This window comes from Callithrix jacchus, chromosome 7, assembly GCF_049354715.1.
Source record: "Callithrix jacchus isolate 240 chromosome 7, calJac240_pri, whole genome shotgun sequence".
Taxonomy (NCBI): domain Eukaryota; kingdom Metazoa; phylum Chordata; class Mammalia; order Primates; family Cebidae; genus Callithrix; species Callithrix jacchus.
In genome coordinates this window covers 46,962,236-46,989,883 of record NC_133508.1, presented here as the reverse complement: position 1 = coordinate 46,989,883, position 27,648 = coordinate 46,962,236, and the positions used below count along the sequence as shown (strand labels likewise).

General features: G+C 51.3%; 1 protein-coding gene across 2 annotated transcripts; it reads left to right on the top strand.

Moving 5' to 3' along the window:
* GPR157 (G protein-coupled receptor 157) lies at window positions 1–27,648 on the top strand. Of its 2 annotated transcripts, XM_009000381.5 has the most exons (4): window positions 1–458; window positions 16,549–16,762; window positions 22,316–22,510; window positions 23,306–27,648. In XM_009000381.5, exons 1-4 carry the CDS (start codon window positions 76–78, stop codon window positions 23,519–23,521), a joined length of 1,008 nt encoding a protein of 335 aa, XP_008998629.3. In that variant the 5' UTR covers window positions 1–75; the 3' UTR covers window positions 23,522–27,648. The 2 variants fall into 2 exon arrangements, with proteins under 2 accessions (XP_008998629.3, XP_035163519.1); XM_035307628.3 differs by lacking the exon at window positions 22,316–22,510.

Sequence of the window (27,648 nt, the reverse complement as noted above, 5' to 3'; positions counted from 1 at the left end):
AGACGGCGGCGGTGGTGGCCGCACGCGCGGCCCGGCCTCTGTCCTTGCGGCGCTCCAGTCCCAACCCCTAGCACCATGCCGCCGCCTGCGCCGCCCACCGTGCTGGTGCCGTCGGAGCGCGCGGTGGTGCTGCTGTCGTGCGCGCTCTCCGCGTTCGGCTCGGGCCTGCTGGTGGCCACGCACGCCCTGTGGCCCGACCTGCGCAGCCGGGCACGGCGCCTGCTGCTCTTCCTGTCCCTGGCCGACCTGCTCTCGGCCGCCTCCTACTTCTATGGGGTGCTGCAGGACTTCGCGGGCCCGTCGTGGGACTGCGTGCTGCAGGGCGCGCTGTCCACCTTCGCCAACACCAGCTCCTTCTTCTGGACAGTGGCCGTCGCTCTCTACCTGTACCTCAGCATCGTCCGCGCCTCGCGCGGGCCCCGCACCGACCGCCTGCTCTGGATCTTCCACGTCGTCAGGTGGGTGGCGGTGGCGCTGCTTTTCCTGGAGCCCTCCGACCTAGGCCGACCCCACCCGGTCCTTTCCTCCCAGAGGCCGCGTCTAGGTTGGAACCCCTTACCCGCAGCTAGCAGTGCCTGCTGGCGCCCCCGGGGCAGCCCTGGGTCAGCAGGAGGAGACCAGACTTGCCCAAGAGGAGGCCTGGCCGGACCTTTGCTCCCGAGGGCGCCCCTCTGTGCCTGCCCCAGGGTGCAGCCCCTTGGGATAGTAGGGGCAGAGTTCATCCCCAAAGCTGGGCGCTGGTTCCTTGGACGGGGCTGGGAGGACACGCTGGGCCCCTTGTGACCTGCTTCACTGTGTCCTGGCCATCTCTGCTGCCCATGGGGAAATAGGCTGCATGACGAGTTAGGTAACTGTCCCGCACTGGAGAGGCGGCAACTCCCAGTCCCACACCACCACCCTACCCCAAGCCACAGTGGGCTTGGTGCATTCCTCCACTCCCAAGCTGCAGTGTCTCTGCTGTTCAATTTACAAAGGACTGCCCTTTTTATTCTGTCTTTGATCGTCTCTAGCCTCAGGCCCCAGCCTCTTGTATTTCTGTTCTAGGTGATCTTGAGTTTCCAGAGTTCAGCTGTTCTGAGATTGAGGTCAGGGGCAGAGGGGCTGGTCTGGGAGTCTGGGAGTCTGCCTGGAGTCTCTCTGAGAGTGGGGAAAAAACCAAGATCTTACCCTGCGGGTCAAGCATTTTTCAAGTAAGCCTCGCTGAAGAGGGTGGGCCCTTCCCTGGGGAATGTCAGGTTTTGAAAATCTCATAGCGTCCTGTGCTGAACTGTGGGCAGGAATCCTAGGGTTGCTGTTTTCCTTTTCTCTCTCTCCCAGATCAGAGCATCAGATACTGCCCTAATTATAGGTCCTTTCTATTAAAAACTTAAGTGCTTTCCAAGGACTGCGAGCACATTCAGCATTTTGGCAGAGACAGGTCACCTGGGTGTCACACGGCGAGGCTCCAGGGCAGCGAGAACCATTCGACCTTCAGCTCTGCACTGAGGCCGGCTGGTCCTTGAGAAACCAAGTGACGGGCTTGGCAGCTGGGCAAGTAAAAAATCTTTGCAACACATCATCCAAACTGTGGCTCAGATCCTGCAGGGCCCCCCTGCCTTTCCTTCCCAGCAGCATCCCATCTGACCCTGTCTGGATCCCGTGATGGCTGGCTGGGTGTGGGCAGCATGTACACGGGAGATTGTGGATACTTGAAAGAACTCAAGGCTGTACCTTTCTTTGCAAGAACGTTTCTCTTTCCCTCCTTGTCTTTAAAAGTATTGAATACAGAATATTTTTAAAATGATAACAGAACCTCATCCAGTGTCTGTGGAAAACGATTGCCCAACAAACCTGATTTGGGGGTTTTTCTGGTCAGTTCTCATCAGGAACCCCCTAGGGGGTTTTCTGTGTTGTTTAGGAAGAGCTTCTTTGATTAGGAAGTAGGCCCAGTGTGGTGGCTTGCACCTGTAATCCCAACACTTTGGGAGGCCGAAGCAGGAGGATTGCTGGAGCCCAGGAGTTTGCGACCCACCTGGCCAACATAGTGAGACTTTATCTCTACTAAAAATTTAAAAATTAGCTGGGCGTGGTAGTGCATGCCTGTAGTTCCAGCTAATTGTGAGGCTGAGGTGGGAAGATTGCTTGAGCCTGGGAGGTGGAAGCTGCAGTGAGCTATGACTGCACCACTACATCCAGCCTGGGTGACAGGGTAAGACCCTGTCTCAAAAGAAAAAAGAAAAAACAAGCAACTTATTCATTATGTCTGTTGAATGTGACCTGCCTACATCTTAAAAGAAAATAAAATTATCTGTATCCAAGCTAGAGAGGGAGTCTGACAGTTTATTCTATGGCGTTCTCTGAGCACTCAGACTTCACTAGTCTAAGGGAATTGGTTAAACCTGTCTAACAGGTTCATCTGCTGACCTAGATCTTCCCAGACTGTATTGCCAATGACCTTGCTAAGGACTCTCCAATGTATTTCTTTGGAATATTAGTTTATTGTTGCAGGATCTGTTGATGTGAGGAGTATCACCTTCAGGCATAGACTACATGATTATCTACTTTTTAACCATTTCTTTCTTTCTTTCTTTCTTTTTTTTTTTTTTTTGAGATGGAGTTTTGCTCTTGTTGCCCAGGCTGGAGTGCAGTGGTGCAATCTCGGCTCATTGCAACCTCCACCTCCTGGGTTCAAGTGATTCTCCTGCCTCAACCTCCTGAATAGCTGGGATTACAGGCATGTGCTACCATGCCCAGCTAATTTTGTGTTTTTAGTAGAGACGGGGTTTCTCTATATCGGTCAGGCTGGTCTTGAACTCCCGACCTCAGGTGATCCAGCTGCTTCGGCCTCCCAAAGTTCTGGGATTACAGGTATGAGTCACTGTGCCTTGCCCTTAACCATTTCATGCTACTGGAATTCAGTCCTCTTCAAAGCTCTCAGTTTTGGAAAGTATTTAAAAATGTGACAACACAAAAGGTTGATATCCCTATTCTAAAGTGTGATTGATTTTTTTTTAACCTACAGATATTCTGAAAAATGGACAAAGGCCATACTCAAGCAAAATAGGAACAGCAATTGATAAATACATATCATATACTATTCTACTCAAAGCAATACAAGTTATAACAATAAGGTACCATTTCCTCATTTAATAAAATTTGGGAGGCCAAGGTGGGCAGATCACTTGAGGTCAGGAGTCAAGACCAGCCTGGCCAACATGGAGAAACCCAGTCTCTACTAAAAATACAAAAATTAGCTTGGCATGGTGGTGGGTGCCTATAATCCCAGCTACTCGAGAAGCTGAGGCAGGAGAGTCATTTGAAACCAGGAGGCGGAGGTTGCAGTGAGCCAAGATTGTACCACTGCACTCCAGTCTGGGTGATAGAGCGAGGCTCCATATTGAAAAAAAAAAAGAAAAGGCAGGCTACAAACATGATAAATGCCAGTTTCACTGGCATTTTTCTACAGTATTATTAATGGTGTGAATTGAAATAATCTTTGTAGAAAGTATTTGGTTCATACTCTTTGATACAGTAATCCTATTTACCAGAAACTAGTCTAAGGAGATCATCTAAAATACGTACAAAGCTGTGTGTACAAAGGTGTTTGTGAGGCACTTCTTATGGTGAGAATTTGGAAGCAACCTCAGTGTCCAACAATGGGGGAGCAGGAAGTTAAGAGACTACCCTCCCCTTCTGAAATGATCTGCAACTCTTAGACACTGGTTTTGAACTCTATAAGTAATTTTTTTAAATGATATGGTACAATGTGAAGTGACAGAAACCATCTCTGAGACTGATTACAGCCGCGTAAAGGCGGGAGGTTAGAGAGAATCCTGCACACGCACAAGTTCCCAGGAAAGTGCCTGCGTGGCTGCCTGGGACCCCATCACTGTACCTACCGTGGCCCCCTTTGCAGAGAGAGGGGAACAGTTTAGACCTCATCCTCAGGGAAATCATATTTCAGCATGAGCTGTGCCTGGCCCCGATGTTTGTAGAGTGCCCCGATGTTTGTAGAGTGCTGTTCCATTCATTAGCTCATTGATCACCAATAACTCAACAGGGCAGGGCATGGTGGCTCACACCTGTAATCCCAGGACTTTGGGAGGCTGAGGCAGGAGGATCGCTTGAGCCCAGGAGGTTTAGGCTGCAGTGAGCCAAGATCACACCACTGCACTCTAGCCAGGTGACAGAGTGAGACCCTATCTTAAAAAAAAAAAAAAGAAGAAGAAAAAAAAAAAAGTAACCCAACAAAATGGAGAGGGTAGGGTGATTACCCTCATAGCAGATGTGATGGTGCAGGGCTACATAGCTAGTAACGGAGAGGCTCAGGGTTAGAATCTACTTCTGACCCAATCCAAGGCTCCTTTTGTGAATCTATGTTGTCTTTTGGCTATGACAATTTTTAAAAACTGAGATATAATTTCAACAATATTTTTAGGCCAGGCACGGTGGCTCACACCACTAGCGCCAGCATTTTGGGAGGCCAAGGCAGGCAATTGCTAGAGCCCAGGAGTTTGAGACCAGCCTGGGCAACATGGCAAAACCCTACCTCTACAACAAATTTTAAAAATTAGCCAAGTGTGGTGGTGTGCAGCTATAGTCCCAACTAGTCAGGAGGCTGAGATGAGAGGATCGCTTGAGCCCAGGAGGTGGAGGTTGCAGTGAACCGGGATCACGCCACTGTACTCCAGCCTGGGCGACAGAACAAGAACCTGTCTCAAAAAAATAAAAAAATTATTTTTAGCTTTCCAGATTTCCTAAATGTTAACATTTTACAATATCAGTTTTATTCTCTCCAATTATTTTTTCTGGAACAATTTAAGAGTAAGTGACAGGACCTGGGAACAGTGGTTTAATCCCAGTATTTTGGGAGCCCAAGGTGGGAGGATCACTTGAGGCCAGGAGACCAGCCTGGCCAGCATACTGAGACCCTGCCTCTACTAAAAAAAAAGAGAGAGAGAGAAAAAATTTAAAGATAAAGTAAGAGTAAGTGACACAGTCAATAAATACTTCAGTTTGTATTTCCAGAAGACGGGCACAATCTCTTACCGAACTGCATATACCTACCCAAGCAGAAAATTAACATTGAACAATACTGTCCCCTGATTGGTGGACTTTATTGAGTTTTTTTTTTTTTCTTCAGATGGAGTTTCAGTCTTACACTCCCAGGCTGGAGTGCAATGGTGCGATCTTAGCTCACTGCAACCTCTACCTCCCACGTTCAAGTGATTCTCCTGCCTCAGCCTCCCAAGTCGTTGGGACTAACAGGCGTGCATCACCGTGCCTGGCTAATTTTGTGTTTTTTGTAGCGATGGGGTTTCACTGTGTTGCCTAGGCTGGTCTCAAACTCCTGACCTCAAGTGATTCACCCACCTTGGCCTCCCAAAGTGCTGGGAGTAGAAGTGTGAGCCACTGCGCTTGGCCTTTATTGAGATTTTTGTCCCTGGACTGACAGTGTCCCTGATGGTAAAGGAAAATTGTGGCTTATATGTTGACTTAGTTTCCATGTATCTTTATTCTCCTTCCATCTGAAACAGTTCTTCCACCTTTGTTGGTGTTTCACGATACTAAGGTTTTTGAAGAGTACAGGCCCGTTATTTTATAGAATGCCTCTCAATTCAGGTTTGTCTGGTGCTTCCTCATGAGAGGTTTCAGGTTCTGCATTTTTGGCAGGATGTCCCAGAAACGTGTTTCTCTCGTTGCTTTCTACGGGGTGGCTGGCGACTTGGATGTATTCCCTTCCTGGTGATGTTAACTCTGATCACTGGGCTAAGGTGATGTCTGCCAATTTCCTGCACTGCAAAATTCCTTTTGTAGCTAAATGTCTTGCTGAGAGACATTGGTGCCTCGTAACAGCCTATCACATGTCAAGCTTTCACCCAAGGGTTTAGCATCCATTGATTCTGACAGCATTCTGAATTTTTGGTGGCAATTGCTTTTGTAAGGGTGTGTGAGATACTCAGTGTTCAGGGGAAGTCCTGTGTTTAAGGAGTCCCTTTTGACTGTGTCTTAGCTGATGAGGTGGCTGCCGCAGACGTCCTGTCTTTGACTTTCATGTGGTGTGCATGAGTGGTTGTGTGTTTACCACACCCACCTGAGGGAGGCCAGAGCTGCTGGGGAGGAGGTCATTTCCCCACCTCCCACAGATGGGGACCTGCCTTTCCTAGAGTGGTGCAGCCCTTCCTCCCCGCATGGGGTCCTGAGATGCCAGACCAGGGTCAGCAGGGGCAAAGTGATGACCCCCTCCACCAGGACCCCCATGGGGCCAGACGTCAGCTGTGTGGCCTGTGAGCATGGGGAGCAGCTAAAGGGTGGGGGCAGCTCATTAGGGGGTCAGAAGGAAGGGTCCTGGCTGAGCCAGTTTGCCTTGGACATCTGAGTTTCTTCTGGCTCTGCTGAGCTGGGGCCAGATGTGGGTATGACCCAGCAGGGTCCAGCCCCCATGCCCCTCACCCACACGCTCACCCCCACCTCTGGAGTTTGCTTGGGGTTACAGAGGAAGCAAGAGTCTGTGACACCCCAGGTCTACCATAAAACCCCACTCTCGGGGAGCGGCAATTCCCAGCGTAGCAAAAAGGAGAAACCTGGGCCTGGAGCTAGAAGTTCGAAAAACAAAAAATAATTTGTTTTTTGTTTGTTTGTTTTGAGACGGAATGTCTCTCTATCACCCAGGCTGGAGTGCAGTGGCGGGATCTCGGCTCACTACAACCTCCACTTCCCAGGTTCAAGCCATTCTCCTGCCTCAGCCTCCCAAGTAGCTGGGATCACAGGTGTACTTCACCATGCCTGGCTAATTTTTTTGTATTTTTAGTAGAGACGAGGTTTCATCATGTTGGTTAGACTGGTCCCAAACTCCTGACCTCAAATGATTTGCCCACCTCAGCCTCCCAAAGTGCTGAGATTACAGGTATGAGCCACCACGCCCTGCTCATTTGTTTTTTTGAGACAGAGTCTCGCTCTGTCGCCTAGGATGGAGTGCAGTGGTGTGATCTCAACTCACTACAGCCTCTACCTCCTAGGGTCAAGTGATTCTCCTGCCTCAGCCTCCCAAGTAGCTGGGATTACAGGAGTGCACCTCCTGTAATTAGCCATGCCTGGCTAATTTTTGTATTTTCAGTAGAGACAGGATTTCGCCATGTTGGTCAGGCTGGTCTCGAACTCTTGACCTCATATGATCTGCCTGTCTCAGCCTCCCAAAGTGCTGGGATTACAGGCATGCGCCACCTTGCCTGGCCTGAGTTCTCTGATTTGAAATGAGTTCACCGAAGGGCTGCAGGGATGAGCCAGTGGCAGAGCTGGCCCGTTTCCCCAAGCAAATGGCATCTGAATGAGGGATGGAGTCAGTGGCCTCATGAATAGTACCCCATGTCGGCCACTATTCCCCAAAATAACAAGCATCGAACTGGTTTTGTTTATTTCCCCATAAAAGTTTTCTGAGGTGACCGGGGAAGGTTCACCTGTGTGCAGCAGGAAGCCTGCAGCAGGGGGCTGAGCACCAGCAGCTTGGCAGGAGGTGTGAGAGCCGAGGCTGCTCCTTGACCTCTAGCCGAGCTGCCCATCCCTGAGCTAAGGGCTACAGTCGGGGTGACACTAGGGCATGAGTGTGCGTCTGAGAGTTCCTTTAGATATTCCTCTCCCCTTCTGCAGTCAAAGCTGCAGAGTGGCCTCATGGTGGCCTGCCCAGGGGCTGACTCCCTGAACTCCCAGGTCCTGGCCCTCTGCCCCTGGAGCTGGACAATGAGTGTCCATTGTTCTGGGGAAAAAACCTCCAGGCAGCCTCTCACCAGGCCTCACTCCCCCAGCCCTGCTCCATCCTGAGGTTTGTAAATTGGCGCATTGTTGTACAAGAGTTTGGTTCTCAAAGCATTTTCTGAGTTGTGTTGACATCCCGAGGCCTCATGGTGCCCACACCAAGCATTGTGTTTGGTTCAGAAAAGGGGGAGAAGACCTGCTTGTTTTCCTCCTGGCAGGTGCCAACCCCCAGAGATCTGTAGGAAGGCTGAGGTTTGGGGTGGGAAAAGGTATAGGAATCCCCGGGTGGGAGCAGGTGACTGCAGACCCTGCCTTGAGCCCCTCAGCCTAACCTCTGACCCCTTCCTGGCAGCGGGATGGCATTCTAAGGGTCTTTGAAACCAGTGGGCCACTTTTCGGTGTAACTTGCCATTTGTCTGTGAAGTGGAGGTGTGTCCACTGGTGCCCCCCACCTGGACTCTGAGGGGGCCAGGTTCCAGGAACCACACAGCAGAAGATCTCCAGTTGGGCAGGGCTGGGAACTCCCAAGGACCTGCTCTGAAGGTCAGGGCAGCCCAGAGCATTGCTCTCCTGGGGACAAGTCGCCTGCCTGTGGTGGTCTGACCAAAGCCGGGGAATTCAGGGCTCACAGAGGGTTTACTGACTGTTAGCTGATCCTGTGCAGTACTTCCAGTTCCTTTCTCTGGAGGGGATTTATAAACAGGTGTCGAGTTCCAAAAAGGGCTAAGCCCCTGGCAAGTATGAATGGCTTTTTGTCAGTTTCTCCTTCCATGAGCTGGTGGAGGGTCCTGGCCCAGCTCTGCTAATCTGGGCATTGTGGGGGTGGGAGTTTCCAAGTCATCCCTCACCTCTGAGACTGGGGGCCCTAGGAGCTGGGATAGTAGTCCCTGCTGGGACGTGTGTCTCTCCCTCATAGGCTGTAGAAAGCCTGTCTTGTTTATTCAGGCTGCCCTAACAAACTACCACAGCCTGGGGGCTTAGACAACAGAAATTTACTCTCTCACAGTTTTGGAGGCTGAAGTCCAAGGTCAAGGTGAGGGCAGGTTTGGTTCCTCCTGAGGCCTCTCTCCTTGGCATGTATGTGGCCATCTTCTCCCTGTGTCTTCACTTGGTCTTGTCCTCTGTAAAGGTCTGTGTGCCCATTGCTTCTTTTTGTTGCTGTTGTTTTTTTGTTTTAAGACAGGGTCTTGGCTGGACATGGTGGCTCACACCTGTAATCCCAGCACTTTGGGAGGCCAAGGCGGGCAGGTAACCTGAAGTCAGGAGTTTGAGACCAGTCTGGCCAACATGGTGAAACCCCATCTCTATTAAAAATACAAAAATTAGCTGGATGTGGTGGCACATGCCTGTAGTCGCCTGCAGGAGGCTAGGGCAGGAGAATCACTTGAACCTGGGAGGCGGAGGTTGCAATGAGCTGAGATCACGCCAGTGCACTCCAGCCTGGGCAACAGAGTGAGACTCCATCTCAAAAAAAAAAAAAAAAGACTCACTCTTGCCCAGCATAGAGTGCAGTGGCACAGTCACAGCTCACTGCAGCCCCAGCCTCCTGGATTCAAGTGATCCACCTCAGCCTCCTGAGTAGCTGGGACTTCAGGTGTGCTACCATGCCTGGTTAATTTCTGTATTTTTTTGTAGAGACAGGATCTCACTTTGTTGCCCAGGCTGGTTTCATACTCCCGGACTCAAGTGACCCTTGGGCCTCAGAGAGTGCTGGGATTACAGGCGTGAGCCACCATGCCTGGCCTTTCCATTTCGGTAAAGACAGCAGTTGTATTGGGTTAGGTTCCACTCTAATGACCCCATTTTAACTTATTCACCTTGAAAAGACCCTGTGTCACAAATACAGTCACATTCTGAGGTTCTGGGGATTAGAACTTCAACAGATGAAATTTGTGGGGGGCACAATTGAGCCCTTAACAGCCTCCAAGTTGGGAGGAAGCTGACTTGGAGTCTGGCTTTGATTTCTAGGCAAATGTAAGTTGGAACTGGGGCCTGGGCATCTCTGGGAGAAGCTTGTGGTGCCCCCCCCAAATAGGAGCTACACTCAGAGTACCTGCCTTGGGCTTCCTCCATCCAGGCAGGCCCAGCTGGGCCTCCTCCCAGCCTCAGAGTCACAGGGTTAGAGAAGAGGGGCCTTATCAGTCACCTGCTCTAACCCATGTCCCCACCTTCACCCCCACCCAGCACCTGTCATGGCATCCCCTGAACATGGTCACTCACCTTCTCTCGGTGGAAGCTGCCCATTCAGCCCCTGGTTTCAGGATTGGGCAGGGCCCCGCCCATTCCTCCAGCATCTAACCACTTCACCACCAGGTTATCTTCAAGACTTTTTAACCATGTGAGGATAGCTCAGGGCCCATGATCTCTTCACATGCTCCCAAGTTGACCTGGCACTGGGGCCAGCTTGCAAGTCTCAGGTTTAGAATGTGGGCTGCAGATGTCCACTCACAGGCAGACAACACCAGCCATTGGCTGTTCTGTGCCATCCACATCTGAGCATCAGATGACCCCTCCAACCACATGAATTTCTAGGTTGTAATCAACTAAATCCGTTGGTCTTTTTCATGTGTGCAGTTATTAAGCTGTGTGTTACTTGTTCTGGCTTTATTTTTATTTTTTGGGGGTGGTGGCTTCCCTTGTGACGCAGGGAAAAATGTTAGGTGTTGCATGTCAGAACTATGTTTTTTTTTTTTTTTTTGAGATGGAGTCTCGCTCTCTCACCTGGGCTGGAGTGCAGTGGCACAATCTCAGCTTATTGCAACCGCCACCTTCCGGGTTCAAGCAATTTTCCTGCTTCAGCCTCCTGAGTAGCTGAGATTACAAGGACATGCCACCACACCTGGCTAATTTTTTTTGTAGTTTTAGTAGAGACGGGGTTTCACTGTGTTGACCAGCTTGTCTCGAACTTCTGACCTCAGGTGATCTGCCCACCTTGGCCTCCCAAAGTGCTGGTTTACAGGCATGAGCCATTGCACCCTGCCACAGGTCAGAATGGTAATATGCATTTCTAGAAGGCAGGAATTACGCCACACGTGTCTGTGGAGCACCTATCAGATTTAGACTACCTGCAGCTCAGGGTGGCCCCCCGGCTGGAGAACTGCTCTGTTTATCCTCTGAGAGTTTCAGACACACCAGCTTTCTCCTCACCCTGTAGTCAGGAACCTGGGGCACCGTCTGCTCCTATTGTTTTTATCCTATGTCCGGTGGTGTCCTGGAGCCAGATTGAAAGACCTGATTGTTATATTTTAGGGAATTCCGTGAGCTGATTGTTAGATATGACCTCTATTAAAAAACAAATTACATTAAAAACAGAGCTGGGGCCGGGCGTGGTGGCTCACGCCTGTAGTCCCAGCACTTTGGGAGGCCGAGGCGGGCGGATCACGAGGTCAAGAGATCGAGACCATCCTGGTCAACATGGTGAAACCCCGTCTCTACTAAAAATACAAAAAATTAGCTGGGCACGGTGGCGTGTGCCTGTAATCCCAGCTACTCAGGAGGCTGAGGCAGGAGAATTGCCTGAACCCAGGAGGCGGAGGTTGCAGTGAGCTGCGTTAGCTCCATTGCACTCCAGCCTGGGTAACAAGAGAAAAACTCCGTCTCAAAAAAAAAAAACAGAGCTGGGCATGGGATACATGCCTGTAGTCCCAGCTCCTTGGGAGACTGAGACAGGAGGATTACTTGAGAACATACAGTGAGATCCCATCTTAAAAAATAATAGACCTGGCATGGTGGTTCATGTCTATAATCCCAGCACTTTGAGAGGCCAGAGTGAGAAGATCACTTGAAGCCAGGAGTTCCAAGACCAGCCTGGGCAATAAAGCAAGATCTTGTCTCTACAAAAAGTAAAAAATAAGCCGGACATGGTAGCATGTGTCTGTAGTACCCCCTACTCTGGAGGTTGAGGTGAGAGGATTGCTTGAGTCCATGATTTGGAGGCTTCAGTGAGCCATGAGTGTACCACTGCACTCCAGTCTGGGCAACAGAGCAAGACCTTGTCTCTAAAATAATAAAATTTAAAAACTTAAAAAAAAACCATAAATACTCAAAGCTCGTTGTGGAGTAGCTGTTTTGCACATGTGAGGTTGTTGCATCTGTGTGGTGGAAATACTATATAATGGTGTGCTACTGTGCATCTGTTCCCAGCTACATGTGTTGGTGGCTGGAATGGGCCGTGGTGGAAGAATTTGTAGATGGAAGTTGGCAAAGACTACAAATAAAGCAAAATACTCTATTGCTTCATTGATTGTGTAGAGCCGAGGTCAGCAAAGTTTTCCTGTTAAAGTAAGTGTTTTCAGTTTTGTGGGCCACGCAGTCTCAGTTGTATGTAACTGCTCAACTCTGCCTGAAAGCAGCAGTAGACAATCTGTAAATGACTGGGTCTGGCTGTGTTGCAATAAAACTTTATCTATAAGAAACTGTGAGCCAGATTTGGTCTGAGAGCCATAGTTTGCTGGACCCTGATATAGACTTAAGAAAGTAATGGACTGTAATCCCAGCACTTTGGGACGCCGAGGCAGGTGGATCAAGAGGTCAAGAAATCGAGACCATCCTGGTCAACATGGTGAAACCCCGTCTCTACTAAAAATACAAAAAATTATCTGGGCATGGTGGCGCGCGCCTGTAATCTCAGCTACTCAGGAGGCTGAGGCAGGAGAATTGCCTGTACCCAGGAGGCGGAGGTTGCGGTGAGCTGAGATTGTACCATTGCACTCCAGCCTGGGTAACAAGAGTGAAACTCCCTCTCAAAAAAAAAAAAAAAGAAAGTAATGGAGAAGACACTAAAGGTATAGATTAAACTTAAGTGTTACTTACCTCTGAGCTTCAGCAGAGATGGCAGCTGTGTTGGGGCAGCCAGAAAAACCCAGTATGTAAAGAAGAGGTAAGGAGAAGAGACAGTGTCATGGAACAGAAAAAAATTGAGGAAACACCCTCCCAGTGTTGGGGGGAAAAACTCGTACCTGATTCAGCAAAGAAGTTGCTCATGTCACCAGCAACTTGTGACACGACCAACCAACATATGTCTTGTTTTCTATTTCTTCCTTATTTCATTTCCATCTTGTTAAGGGAAATGAAAGCATCAATTAACTTCATGCCATAGAGAGGCTGTCATTCACTGATTGCATCCACAGGTTGCCAAAATCCAGGGTTGGGCTGAAATCAACAAAAGCATTCTGTGACAATCAATTGGCAGTACGGAATGGACAATAAAGAGGGAGTATTATTATTGTGTACTTTATTATTATTTATAACGTGCACTTCACATCCTGCGGGTGAAATTTATACATTTATATGTGTGTGTGTATGCATGTGTATGTCCGTGCCTGTAAGTGAGTGAAACTGTCCCAGCCTGCTTTGCAGGATCATCAGACCCTCTCCACTCCCACCGGCTCCCTGATTCTACCTCTTACTTCCTCTCACTTAAATATCTCCCTGGCAGCTTCTGGCCCTCACACAGCTGCTCCTTCTGTGTGTTCAAACAACCTCTCCCTGTTGATCAGGCCCACTTTTTTTTTTTTTGAGACGGAGTTTCGCTCTTGTTACCCAGGCTGGATCTCGGCTCACCGCAACCTCCACCTCCTGGGTTCAGGCAATTCTACTGCCTCAGCCTCCTGAGTAGCTGGGATTACAGGCACGCACCACCACACCCAGCTAATTTTTGTATTTTTAGTAGAGACGGGGTTTCACCATGTTGACCAGGATGGTCTCGATCTCTTGACCTTGTGATCCACCCGCCTCAGCCTCCCAAAGTGCTGGGATTACAGGCTTGAGCCACTGCGCCCCAGCCCTTTGCTTTGAGACAGGCCTCACTCTGTCACTCAGGCTGGAGTGCACTGGCACAATCTGGGCTCACTGCAACCTCCACCTCCCAGGTTCAAATGATTCTCCTCCCTCCGCCTCCTGAGTAGCTGGGATTAAAGGTGTGCACTCCCACACCTGGCTAATTTAAACCCACATTCTTAACCCTTTCAAAATCTGTTTGACCTTTCCTTTGGTTATTTCCCAGCACAGATTCAGTGTCACAGAGGAAATCTGCTGTGTAGCTTTAGTACTGCAAGCCTCCAGTTACAGACTGCTGGTCTGTGTGGTCCCCCGGTTTCCTGTAAGGCTGTTGGGATGCAGAGGGAGCCTAATGGAGTGCTGTGCAGACCGTGACCTCCCAGGCCCAACTCAGAGGGGAATCCCCAATGTGAGTGCGCCCCAGCTCCAGACCACCGTCCTCCGGGGAGACTGTTCCTACAGACAGTGCTCTCCCCTTTCCCAGAATTCCTTAGCAGAATCCTGCAACTGTAAAGTAACAAGAAACAGCACATTATGACTGCATCTTTGGCATCATGGCACTTTAAAAGCCGCTTACCTCCTTTTTTTGAGACAGAGTCTCACTTTGTCATCCAGGCTGGAGTGCAGTGGTGTAATCTCGGCTCACTGCAACCTCTGCCTCTCATGTTCAAGGGATTGTCCTGCCTCAGCCTCCTGAGTAGCTGGGATTACAGGGATGTGCCACCATGCACAGCTAATTTTTGTATTTTTAGTAGAGATGGAGTTTTACCATGTTGGTCAGGTTGGTCTCAAACTTCTGACCTCAGGTGATCCACCCATCTCGGCTTCCCAAAGTGCTGGGATTCAGGCATGAGCCACCTCACCCAGGCCGTCATGAGTTTTAAAACAACCCTTTCTTAACTTTTGTGGGTGTTTTGAGACAGTGTCTCGCTCTGTCACCCAGGCTGGAGTGCAATGACATGATCTCGACTCATGCAACCTCTGCCTCCGAGGTTCAGGCAATTCTCTTGCCTCAGGCTGCTGAGTAGCTGGAATTATAGGCACGCGCCACCACACCTGGCTAATTTTTATATTTTCAGTAGAGATGGAGTTTCACCATGTTGGCCAGGCTGGTCTCAAACTCCTGACCTCAAGTGATCTGCCTGCCTTGGCCTCCCAAAGTGCTGAGATTACAGGTGTGGGCCACCTCGGCCGGGCTTTTATGGTCTTTTTGTGTCTTTGTGACTTCAAACAGGACACACCACCTCCTGCCATTGAGGCCACTGAGCGTGACGTGACCCTGCCGTCAGCACTCCTGCCCCTCCCTAAAGAGGCCAGTGGGGACTGGAGAACGCTGCAAAGGGGATGGTCGGCCAGGGCCCTCTGTTCTGGAAGCATCCAGCATGAGGCCTTCCCGGTCCTGGGGAGCTGAGTTTCCCCTCCCAGCCTCATCCCTGCCCGGCCTCCTCTGCCAGCCCTGCAGCATTTGGGAGAACCCCTTGAAGCACAGTTCTCCTGGCCTCAGATTCACATTGAACTTTGATCTCATGGTTGGTCTCTGACTTCCCTTTGGAAAGAGCCAGGACCCCTGATACAGAGCTCGCAGCAGATAATCAATTTCCGAACCAGTTTCCTGATAGCTCCGCTGATATCATTCCTGTTTACCTAAGGCTTTGCCCTCCAGGCAAGTGACCTAGGACAGGGATACTTGTGTCTTCTTCCTGGGGACAGAAACCACATGGGCCCCACGCAGCCCCAGTGTCTGCACCACAGGCCTGAACCCTGGGACAGCAGGACGCGACTCAACAGTCCTGACGGCAGCGAACACTCACACGCCTGCCTGGCCTTGCACCCGGTACACACATGTATTTGTTTATTCTCATAATGACCCTACAATGACACCCTGCAGTCACTGTCATCATCCATGCTTTGCAGAGAACCTGGCGTATTGAAGCTAAATAACTTGCAGGGGCAGAGCTGGGACTCCAGTCCAGTCCACACACTATAATCCAAGCTCTTACCTCCCCACTGGCGGCCTCTCTCAGGAGCCACCGTAGCCTTTGTGTGCCCCACTGCTGTGGAAGGAACAGACTGGTTCCGGGACCACAGGGAAGGGGCCTACTCCTGGCTGTGTGGCTGGGAGAGTGTTCTAGAAAACAGCCCCGGCTGGGTGTGGTGGCTCATGCCTGTAATCCCAGCACTTTGGGAGGTTGAGGTGGGTGGATCACTTGAGGTCAGGAGTTCGAGACCAGCCTGGCCAACATGATGAAACCCCGTCTCTACTAAAAATACAAAAATTAGGCCAGGCACAGTGGCTCAGGCCTGTAATCCCAGCACCCTGGGAGGCTGAGGCAGGAGAATCACTTGAACCTCTAGGAGGTGGAGGTTGCAGTGAGCTGAGATTGCGCTATTGCACTCCAGCCTGGGTGGCAAAGTGAGACTCCATCTCAAAAAAAGGAAAAACAGCCCAACATTGCCCTCGGAGCGGCCGCTACCTGAGCTTTATGCTTTCAAAGGTCCCCTTTGATGCTTGCCAGGTTCCATTCCCCACCCTTTGCACAAGAAGTCCTCAGGGCTGAGGGGACACGCTGTGCAAAGCCTACGTTCGCCCTTCTGGAGCCCATAGAAGTTAAGCAGGACCCTGGAACTCTCCTCCCAGGCAACCCTAAGCCCCCAATGTGTGCACCCCTAGACCCAAGGGCTGGCGGGGGGGCACTGATCGTTTGTGGCACATTTGCATGATCATGGACAGATGTTCACATGCCGGTGCCCAAGGCTGGTGCAGAAGGAGCTGGGCACACACTGGGAGCTGGCTCCATTGTAGAGCTCACTCCATTCTAGTGCCAGTTCCCGAAGAACCATGGAATTCTAAATTAGAGCCAGGCTCTTGGGGCGACACCTACTGCTTCTTATTTTCCAGGGACACTGCCATCCAGGCTCCGAAGAGCACTTTCTGAAGTGTGTCCCCTTTCTGAAGGGTGTCATTTGTCTTTTGTGAGGGCTGACATTGCCGGGAGCCGTGGTCTGACCCCGGTGCCTCTTTCTCTCATCCTTCCTCAGCTGGGGAGTCCCGCTGGTCATCACCGTGGCAGCTGTTGCCCTGAAGAAGATCGGCTATGATGCCTCGGATGTGTCTGTGGGCTGGTGCTGGATCGACCTGGAGGCCGAGGACCACCTCCTGTGGATGCTGCTGACGGGGAAGCTGTGGGAGATGCTGGCATATGTCCTGCTGCCCCTGCTTTATGTCCTGGTCCGGAAGCACATCAACAGAGCGGTAGGTGCTGCCCGAAGAGCTCAGGGCCCTCTGCATGGCTGCTGTGCCCAGGTGCAGGGCCTGTTGTTGAGTTGGGCCACCCCAGGGGACAGGCTGCCTCTCTGGGGACAGAACCAGTGACGGGCCAGAGGGGACCAGGCACTTACTATATGTACCAGGCATCATGCAACACGCTGTATTACACGGATGGTGCATCGGTTTCCACTGCCCCATGAGGAGTCGGGTCCTGTTACCCCTTTGTAAATAAGGAAACGGAGGCTTAGCCCAGTAAGGGCCTGTGGGGGCACAGGGCTCCTGCAGACAGGCTGCTGTGCCCTCAGTAGCGGCCCTCTCCTGCCCCCTGGTGGACAGCCTGTGGTGGCTGCTTAAACTTGAATTTAGCTAAAAGGCAATCGAGGAAGGACCTGAGACCAGACTACCCAGGGAAGGGAGGACTGAAATTTTACGATCAATGATGCAAATAACTCATCTACCTTTTCCTGGTGATTTATCATTTCCTAAATGGTAGGCTTTTTCGGAATTCAGAAATCGGTAGCCTGGGCGGGCCTGAGAGTCTAGGGAAGAATGGTTTTCCCCTGACACCTTGGCCCACTTCTTCCTTGCTCTTGCCTCCTAGTCTGCGCCTGGGAACCAGGGGCTTCCTCCTGGCCACGGGCAAACATCTTCAAAAGATTACCCACAGATTAACCCATTTGTTTATCCACTCGATCACTTATTTCATGTGTTTTTATTTTATAATATTTTTTTAAATTGTTATTTATTTATTTGAGAGGAAGCCTCCCTCTGTCCCCCAGGCTGGAGTGCAGTGGCGCCATCTCGGCTCACTACAACCTCCACCTCCCGGGTTCAAGCAATTCTCCTGCCTCAGCCTCCTGAGTAGCTGGGATTACAGACGCCCGCCACCACACCCAGCTAATTTTTGTATTTTTAGTAGGGATGGGGTTTCACCATGTTGGCCAGGCTCGTTTCTAACTCCTGTCCTCAGGTGATCCGCCCACCTCACCTCCCAAAGTGCTGGGATTACAGGTGTGAGCAACCTATTTTATTTTTTTGAGACATAGTCTTACTCTGTTGCCCAGGTTGGAGTGCAGTGGCATGATCTCAGCTCACTGCAACCTCTGCCTCCCAGGTTCAAATGATGCTCCTGCCTCAGCCTCCCAAGTATCTGGGATTATAGGTGCACACCACCATGCCCAGCTAATTTTTTTATTTTTAGTAGAGGCAGGGTTTCACCATGTTGGCCAGGCTGGTCTCAAACTCCTGGCCTCAAGTGATCCACCTTCCTCAGCCTCCCAAAGTGCTGGGATTACAGGTGTGTGCCACCGTGGCCAGCCTCATTTAGTATGTTTTTACTGAGCATCTACTAGCACCTAAGCGCTGTATAGCATGGGGGTTTGAAGACTCAGACATGGATCCCACCCTCCTGGAGAGAGAGGCAGAAGTGCAAGTAACTATGAGCAAAGACGCAATGTGAGGAGTGGCTGGGGCAGTCCAGAGGAAATGCTCTAAATTCAGACTTCCAGCCTCATCCTGCAGGCTCGCTGGTGTGAGTCCCCATGTTTCTTTTTGCCCTCTGAGTTTTCAGGGCCAAAATTGTAGGAGGGTGTGTACCCATAAGGCCATTCTGTCGACCCAGCAGCCATTTCTGAGTCAGGATGGCCATCTGGACACCTGATCCCTGCCCTCTACTCCCATTGTGTCTTCTCGTGTCAAGTTTTCTCTTTTCTTTTTACTTGGAAATTTACCCGGTTCTCACCCGCCCTACACCCTCTTCTGCCTCAACTAGAGTCCTTGCTGGAGATGGCTTTGGGACTTCCCAGTTGATCTGAAATCCTCTTATTGGCTGGGTGCAGTGGCTCACACCTGTAATCCCAGCACTTTGGGAGGCAGAGGCAGGTGGATCACTTAAGGTCAGGAGTTCCAGGCCAGCGTGGCCAACATGGTGAAACCCTATCTCTACCCCAAATACAAAAATGAGCCGGATGTGTAGTCCCAGCTACTCAGAAGGCCGAGGCAGGAGAATCGCCTCAATTTGGTGGAGGTTGCAGTGAGTGGACATCATGCCACTGCACTGCAGCCTGGGTAACAGAGAAAGACTATATCTCAAAAAAAGAAATAAAAATAAAAATTAAGGCTGGATGCGGTGGCTGACACCTGTAATCCCAGCACTTTGGGAGGCCAAGGCGGACAGACCATGAGGTGAGGAGTTCGAGACCAGCCTGGCCAATATGGTGAAACCCCATCTCTAACAAAAATACAAAAATTAGTAGGTGCAGTGGTGGGTGCCTGTAATCCCAGCTACTCAGGAGGCTGAGGCAGGAGAATCACTTGAACCCAGGAGGCGGAGGTTGCAGTGAGCTGAGATCGTGCCACTGCACTCCAGCCTGGGCAATAGAGTGAGGCTCCATCTCAAAAAAAAAAAAAAAAAAATTAGCCGGTGTGCTGGTGCATGCCTATAGTCCCGGCTGCTTGAGAGGCTGAGGTAGTGAGGCAGGAGGATCACTTGAGCCTGGGAGTTCACTGCATTCCAGACTGGTTGACACCGTGTCTCAAAGAAAAGAACGAATGAAATCCTCTTTGCCTTGTTCTGGCCTTTTATTAATCGCTGGCCTCCTGCCCGGGTGATGTATGCACTTCTCACCTCCTCTTCCTTTCCACCGCCCTGGGAAGTTTCCAGGACCCCTGATGAAGGCTCCCAGGCGCTCCGCCAGGCCCTGCCCAGGACTCTTCTCTACAGATGCCCTTTGTGTCTGTCTTTCTGCCCTTCCTTTGACAGGGCAGGAAGCATGCGGGGCTGAGGCTGACCCCTACGGGTGATAATGCGTCCCTTTTTACAACTCAGTGTTTCAGAAAAATGGGATAGCAGTGGGCAGGGAGGTGAGAATGTGCTAGTTACCTCTAGCTAGGAAAGAGCCAGGCACCACCAGGAGCAGACAGCAGCCAGGCTGGTGGTCAGTTCCTGCAGCTGCCCCACCCTGTCGCTCCCCTACTGGTTTCTGAGGGGCAGAGTGGGATGCCCAGCTCCCGGGGCTGCTGCTAAAAGCCATAGGAGGAGGAGGAGGAGGAGGCAGGCTCTGACAGGTGCATTACAGAAGCTTGGGGGCTCAGAGATGCCGAGGTGTACTGGTGACTCCACAGGACACCAGGTGCTGGCACAATACCCTGGGTTCCTCCCCTCACCTGGGCCTTCAGTGTCCCAGGCAAGTGGCTCAAAAAGGTCTTATTGTTTTTGAGGTAGGGTCTCACTCTTGCCCTGCCTCAAGAGTGCAGTGGCGCCATTTTGGCTCACTGCAACCTCCTCCTCTGGGTTCAAGCTGTTTTTCCACCTCAGCCTCTGGAGTAGCTGGGACTACAGGTGTGTGCCACCACACCTGGCTAATTCTGTTTCTGTTTTGGTTAAGGCAGAGTTTTGCTTTGTTGCCCAGGTTGGACTGTAGTGGCAAACCTCAGTTCACTGTAACCTCTGCCTCTAGGGTTCAAGCAATTCTCATGCCTCAGCCTCCCAAGTAACTGGAATCACAGGTGTGTGCCACCACGTCTGGCTAATTGTTTTGTATTTTTAGTACAGATGGGTTTCACCATTTTGGCCAGCCTGGTCTTGAATTCCTGGCCTCAAGTGATCCACTTGCCTTGGCTTCCCGAAGTGCTGGGATTATAGGTATGAGCCATCACGCTCAGCCTAATTTTGTATTTTTAGTAGAAATGGGGTTTCACCATGTTTCCCAGGCCGGTCTTGAACACTTGCCCTCAAGTGATCTGCCTGCCTCAGCCTCCCAAAGTGCTGGGATTACAGGCATGAGCCACTGCTCCCAGCCAATGCCCAGCTAATTTTTAAATTTTTTGTAGAGACAGTGTCTCACTCTGTTACCCAGGTTACTCTCAAATTCCTGGGCTCAAGCAATCCTCCCGCTTTGACCTCCCAAAATGCTACAGTTTCAGGCATGAGCCACCACTCGTGGCCAAAAAAGCACATCTTTATTATGAGCTGTTTCATCTGTTTCTACAAATTCAGCTTTGATCTGGAAGGAATCCCCTCCTTCCTGTCATGAAAGACATTCCCCAGGAGGAGAAAAGCCGAGGCCCGCTCAACCTCACGTTTTCGTTTTCGTTCTCTTCCTGGGGCAGCTGGGCTGGGGACACAGCAGGCCCTCCCTGTGCTGGGAGGGGCTTGCATTCTGGAGGGGAGGGTGATGGTTAGCAATAAGCCTGAGGAATAGGGGTGAATGACGTCCTGGGATTGAGGATGAGACAAGCTATGGGAATCAAACTAAAATAAAGAGAGTAGAACGTGAGGATGGGACTCTCTATGAAATGCCTGTGCAATCATTTACTTATTTATTTATTCAATATTATTTATTTTTGAGCTGGAGTTTTGCTATTGCCCAGGCTGGAGTGCACTGGCATGATCTCAGCTCACTAAAATCTCCATCTCCCAGGTTCAAGCGATTCTTCTGCTTCAGCCTCCCAAGTAGCTGGGATGACAGGCATGCACCACCATGCGCAGCTAATTTTTGTATTTTTAGTGCAGATGGGGTTTCACCATGTTGGCCAGGCTGGTCTTAAACTCCTGGCTTGAAGCAATTTGCCTGCTTTGACCTCCCAGAGTGCTGGGATTCCAGGCATGAGCCTGGCACCCGGCTTCTGTGCAGTTTAAATAGGGCCAGCGGGCTCATCTGGAAGGTGCCGCTTGAGCAAAGTTGTGAAGAGGGTAAGGGGGAGCCCAGGGAGGGATGGAGATGGGCATTCCAGAGCAAGGAGCAGCCAGTGCAGAGCCCTGGGGCGAGGGTGCTGGTATCTGGGGCTGCACAGTTGGCCCCGCTGTGCCCATATGGAGCGTGTGGACGGGGAGTGCTGAAGAGCTCCGGGAGGAGGACTCGCTGGAGCAGGCTTGGGCCTTCAAGCATCCCTGCCTCTTCTGTGTTGAGGATGCACTACAGTCCGGGGTAGGACGGGGTGGCAGGGGCGGAGGAGGGAGCCCATCCAGAGAAGCGGGGTGGCAGGAGGTGGCAGAAGTACCTGTTTTGAAGTTGGAGGTTGGCACGGTGGCGGCTCATGCCTGTAATCCCAGCACTTCGAGAGGCTGAGGCAGGAAGATTACTTGAGTTCAGGAGTTTGAGATCAGCCTGGGCGACATAGTGAGACCCCATATCTATTTTAAACAAAACAAGAAGGCCGTGGGACTTGCTGGAGATCAGATGTGGGCTATGGGACAAAGAAGGGGGTCAAAGCAGAGGCCCAAGGCTTTGGCCTGGGCAACCAGAAAGCTGTTGTTTCCATGAGCTGAGACCCGGAAGGGAGCACTGGCCTCAGGGGTCAAGATCTGCCTCCTCTCTTGGACATGAGCTGTTTGAGACGACTTTGAGACCTCCATGTGGGATGGGGACTGGGCAGGGGACCTGGCAGTCAGCGCTCAGGAGAAGGATCCGAGCTCCCCTGCACATCTCCCTTACCTCCCTGAGCTAATTCATGTCCCTGGGAAGACTTGGGAAGCCTGGGTGGATGTGGCGGGAAAGTCCCCATACACTCAAGTCTGCTCTCGCTGTCCCCACACAGCACACGGCACTCTCTGAGTACCGGCCCATCCTCTCCGGGGAGGACCGACTGCCACGCCACTCCTCCGTGGCCGATAAGAAGCTGGTGCTCATCCCACTCATCTTCATCTGCCTCCGGGTCTGGAGCACCGTGCGGTTCGTGCTGACCCTCTGTGGCTCCCCCGCGGTGCAGACGCCGGTGCTGGTCGTCCTGCATGTAGGTCTGCCCTCCCTGGCCCTTGTTGTCATCCCTGCCCCCAGGGGAGGCACAGCCTGATTCCTTCCTGCAGCACAGTGGCTCACCCCAGTGCTGGCCAAGGCACAGCTGCAGGGAAGGAGGTCGGCCCCACTGGCTGTGCCTTCTTCTCTACCCGAGACAGGGATCAGTGTGGTTCAGGGTGGTGAGGTGCTCGTCAGTGGCCTAGGAGTAGCCCCTGGAGAGTTGACTGATCCTGGGTCCTTCCCAGCCCAGAAGACCTGGCGCCCTGCTGAAGGCCCATGCCAAGCTCATCCCAGATCAGCAATGGGGGTGGGGAGTATGGGGGAAGGTTCCAGGGTACACAGCACTTCCCGGCTACCCCATGTGTGTGCATGTATGCATGTGTGTATGCATGTGTGTGTGTGCGCGTTTCTCAGCCATTTCTCTCTCTCTCTCTTTTTTTTTGAGACAGAGTCTGGCTCTGTCAACCAGGTTGAAGTGTGGTGGTGCTCACTGCAACTTCTGCCTCCCAGGTTCAAGCAATTCTCCTGCCTCAGCCTACCGTGTAGCCAGGACTATAGGCACCCACCACCACACCCCACTAATTTTTGTATTTTCAGTAGAGACAGGGTGTCACCATTTTGGCCAGGCTGGTCTTCAACTCCTGACCTTAAGTGATCCATCCGCGTCAGCCTCCCAAAGTGCTGGGATTATAGGCATGAGCCACCACCCTCAGCCTAGCCGTTTCTCTTAGTTGGAACAGCACATGCGTTTCTGAGACCCATGCTCACAGCTCCCTTTTCTTCCCAACAGGGTATCGGGAACACGTTTCAGGGAGGTGCCAACTGCATCATGTTCGTCCTCTGCACCCGCGCCGTCCGAACCCGGCTCTTCTCTGTCTGTTGTTGCTGCTGCTCTTCTCAGCCTCCCGCTGAGAGCCCAGCCGGCACTCCCAAGGCTCCTGCACCCTCCAAGCCACGAGAATCTCAGAAATCCCAAGGGACCCTAGGGGAACTTCCAAGCACCTAAGCTTTTGTCCTGCCTAGTTCCCTGCATAGGTGCTGTCTTCCTGGGGACAGGCGCTTCTGTGAGTCCCTGCGGCAGGGGCAGGAGGGCATGTCCGCTGCACTGGAAGACCCTCTGTTGATGCTCTTGGCTCCATTGGAAGCACAGCCGCCAACTCAGCTTCTTCTACCTCTTAGATCCTCGGGCAGCAAGTTCCACGCGTACCAGTGTCCTGGTGCACTGGAGCGGCCGTTCATCTGCATAAGGGTAGCAACGATGAGATTCAGGGAAACCAGTGGTCCACGATTGCGGCCACGGTGCCTCCACCCGGTGGACCTCGTGTCCTGAGGACCACACAGCACTGTTTACAGTTTGAGGGACCCACACCTGTGCAGCTATCCTTTGTGTGATTATATAAGCTGTCAGGGGGCCCCCAGAGATGTGTCCCAACCCAGACATCACGGAGCAGATTCCTGGCTTGTCAGGGTGTTGGGCTTCTTTGGAGAGCCCGGCTGTCCTTGGAGAGTTTGCTTACCAGAGGAACCAGTTGCCTTTCACCAGGTGGAAGGTTCCCCTGAGGTTACATGGTGAGCACAGCCCAGCACAGCTGCTCAGGGACAGCAGTGTTCTCCCCCACCCCGCTTCTGGCCCCTCCCTCTGGACTGCTAACCCTTGCTATCACTTGGGTTTGAGTTTCAAGCACAGACCAGAATCCACACACCTGCCCCCACCTCTCAATCACTTCAGACACAGATTTCTCCTTCCAATTCCAGGGATGGAACAAGGACAGGTAGAGGCATCTCAGGGAACCCCCAAAGATCCCACTGTCTCTCCAGCTCCTTTCTTACAGTCCTCCTGCTCTTGCGGAGACCAAAGAGGGTGAGGGGGCCTGGCTTATTTATTTCTTAGTTTAGTTTTTTGTAGGTAAAGTGGCTGGAGAGATGAGTAATCCAAGTATGATTCCTTGGCTGGGCGCAGTGGCCACGCCTGTAACCCAGCACTTTGGGAGGCCACGGTGGGAGGATCACCTGAGGTTGGGAGTTTGAGACCAGCTTGGGCAACCTGGTGAAACCCTGTCTCTACTGAAAATAGAAAAATTAGCCAAGTGTGGTGGTGAGCACCTGTCCAGCTACTTGGGAGGCTGAGGCAGGAGAATTGCTTGAACCTGGGAGGCGAAGGTTGCAGTGGCCCGAGACCACACCGTTGCACTCCAGCCTGGACAACAAGAGTGAAACTCTCTCAAACAAACAAATACAATTCCTCCCTAAGGGTGAAAGTTTTAAGATTCAGCTTTTTTTTTTTTTTTTTTTCTGAGAGGGAGCCTCACTCTGTCACCCAGAGCTGGTGTGGTGGTGTGTGCCCGTCGTCCCCAGTACTCAGAAGGCTGAGGTGGGACAATCCCTTGAGCCCAGGAGCTTGAGGCTGCAGTGAGCTGTGATGGCACCATTGGCATTCCAGCCTGGGCAGCAGCGGGACCCTGTCTCAAAAAAAAAAAAGGATTCAGCTGTTCTGGTATTTGTGGCAGCAGGATCATGGCGTGATTATTTTACATTTAAAAGAAAAGGATTTAAAGTGAGCACCCGGCATCTCTATTTTTATTCTGTGGCTCTTCCACAAACATTTTTCTCTTGTTTCAGAAAACAGTTTCTCTGTTCAATCACAGGAGCCATCAGCAAAGAGTGGGAAGTGGAAATCCTCCCTCAGGGACTTGGCGAGAGGAAGCAGGGCTTTACCTGAGAGGTGCTTTCCCTTGGAATCCATCAGAACTCCACGAAGCGTGATTTTCTGAGCCTCGTAAAGTGGTTCTGGATCAAAACCAAAGGCACGCCGTGCTGCCGATCCGTTTTACTCTCAAAACCCAAATCTGTATCAGGAAAGGAATAGTCATTTAACAGACTCCAAAATGCTCATTTTTTGTGTCCTTTTCAAAACGGATTTCTTTTATTTATTTATTTATTTTTAGATGGAGTCTCAATCTGTTGCCCAAGCTGGAGTAATGGTGTGATCTCGACTCACTGCAACCACCACTTCCCAGGTTCAAGCGATTCTTCTGCCTCCCAATCCCAAGCAGCTGGGATTACAGGCACCCGCCACCACACCCAGCTAATTTTTTTTGTATTTTTAGTAGAGACTGGTTTTCACTATGTTGGCCAGGCTGGTCTCGAACTCCTGACCTTAGGCGATCCACCCACCTCAGCCTCCCTAAATGCTGGGATTGCAGGAATGAGCCACTGTGCCCATCCAAGAAAACAGATTTCTTAATGGAAATCAATGAGATGCAAACACCCCCTTAGGCTTGAAAGTGAGCTCTGGGCTGCTCCAGGGAAAGCTGCTTGGCAGAAATAGCCTCTGTAAGTGAATCCATGGATTTCCCTAAAGACATGACAGCAAATCTCTTTGTGTGTCTCTGTAAAGACCCTCACTTGAGCTTCTAGAAGGGAACAGAAATTCAGGGATTTGCTTGCTGCAAAAGAGAACCTGATTTACAGACAAAAGAGAAAAGACAATACTAGATCAAGAGGATTAATATCAGAATCAGCCCTGCTCAGCAGAGGCCTCCCCGGAGCCCTCCCTGCTCTACCCAAGACCATGTGTCCAGGCTGAGATGTGGACTTCCGGATCAGCTGGCCGTGGTCAGGAAGGGCCTGTAGAGGGAGCTGAGGGCTCAGAAAACACCTGCTCTGAGTGCCCGAGCTCAGGTTCTCATTCCATTTCTTTGATGCCACTGGCCACTCTGTCTGCTTTTGTAAAAACCTCCAAAAGGTTACACATCGGGTGTCTCCATTTCAGCTTCCTCTGCTCCCCACCTCTTGCCGCAGACGAATGATCACCATCAGTGGTGGTGACCAGGTGGGTAGGGCAGGGGCTTGTCTGCGTGCCTTAGCCTAGGCCTCTGGCCCACTGACTCGAAAACAGCCTCCTCCTTAAGATCCTCCTTCTTAAGAACCTTCCTTAGATCCCTCCTGCTCAGATCCAGATAAACTTTCTTCCAAGCACCCATGACTTGGGGCTGAACCAGTTACCAAGTCAGCCTAGCTGGATGGATAGCACTCAGTCAGAAAGACTGGATGGGAAGGAAGTCACATCCTAAAAGTCCAGGAGGGGGCTAGGTACAGTGGCTTACACCTGTAATCCCAGCACTTTGGGAGGCCAAGATGGGCGGATCACCTGAGGTCAGGAGTTCGAGACCAGTCTGCCCAACATGGTGAAATCCTGTTTCTACTAAAAATACCAAAAACATGGCCAGACTTGGTGGCGTGTGCCTGTAGTCCCAGCTACTCAGGAGGCTGAGGCAGGGGAATCATTTGAACCTAGGATGCAGAAGTTGAAATGAGCCGAGATTGCACCACTGTACTCCACCCTGGGTGACAGAGGGAGACTCCATCTCATAAAACAAAACAAGTGCAGGAGGGGCTGTTACTTCTGTTACTACTTTTTTATTGATTTTTTTTTGAGGCAGGGTTTTGCTCTCTAGAGCGCTACCCCCAGGCTGGAGTGCGGTGGCTCCATCATGGCTCATTGCAGCCTCAACCTCCCCGGCTCAGGCGATCCTCCCACCTCAGCCCCCTGAGTAGCTGGGACTACAGCTAAATGTTGATTTTTTGTAGGGAAAAGATTTTGCTATGTTGCCCAGTCTGGTCTCGAACTCCTGGGCTCAGGCAAGGGGCTGTTACTTCTGATCGGAGCAAAGCGGGCCGTGCTCCTGCACGCTTCGCCCAGCCCAGCGGGCTCCTTTCTCCTCTGTTAGTGTGGTTAATGTTCATCTGCCTCATCCCCGAGTCACCCAAGTGTAACCTCAGCCACAACAGGTACTGCAGCCGGAACAGTGTCCTCGGCTCGGCGTCCCTCTCCCATGCACTTTCTGAACTTTGGTCTTTTAACCAGGTTTACCAGCTGCTTTCTGCCTTTTTATGCTTTTTGACGGTTTTGTTTGTTTGTTTGTTCTGTTTTGTTTTTTAATAAAGATTATTATTTGGCCCAGGCCGAGGGTATAAACAGAATTCTTCACGTGTCCACAACAAGAAAAGCTGTTTTTACAAACTTCGAGTCAAAAGTGTGAGTTTTTGCACCTGCAGAATTGTAATGCAAGCCCTGACCGGGCAGAAGCTGAAGTCCTGCTGTTTTAAATTAAATAAATTATTTTTCTCCTA

What these genes read in the sequence shown, in the direction of transcription:
- GPR157 (XM_009000381.5), top strand. Translation starts at nt 76, where the DNA reads ATGCCGCCGCCTGCGCCGCCCACCGTGCTGGTGCCGTCGGAGCGCGCG. An exon ending in TGGATCTTCCACGTCGTCAG is followed by an intron (nt 459 to 16,548) that starts GTGGGTGGCGGT and finishes ATCCTTCCTCAG; the next exon opens with CTGGGGAGTCCCGCTGGTCA. An exon ending in CGGTGCTGGTCGTCCTGCAT is followed by an intron (nt 22,511 to 23,305) that starts GTAGGTCTGCCC and finishes TCTTCCCAACAG; the next exon opens with GGTATCGGGAACACGTTTCA.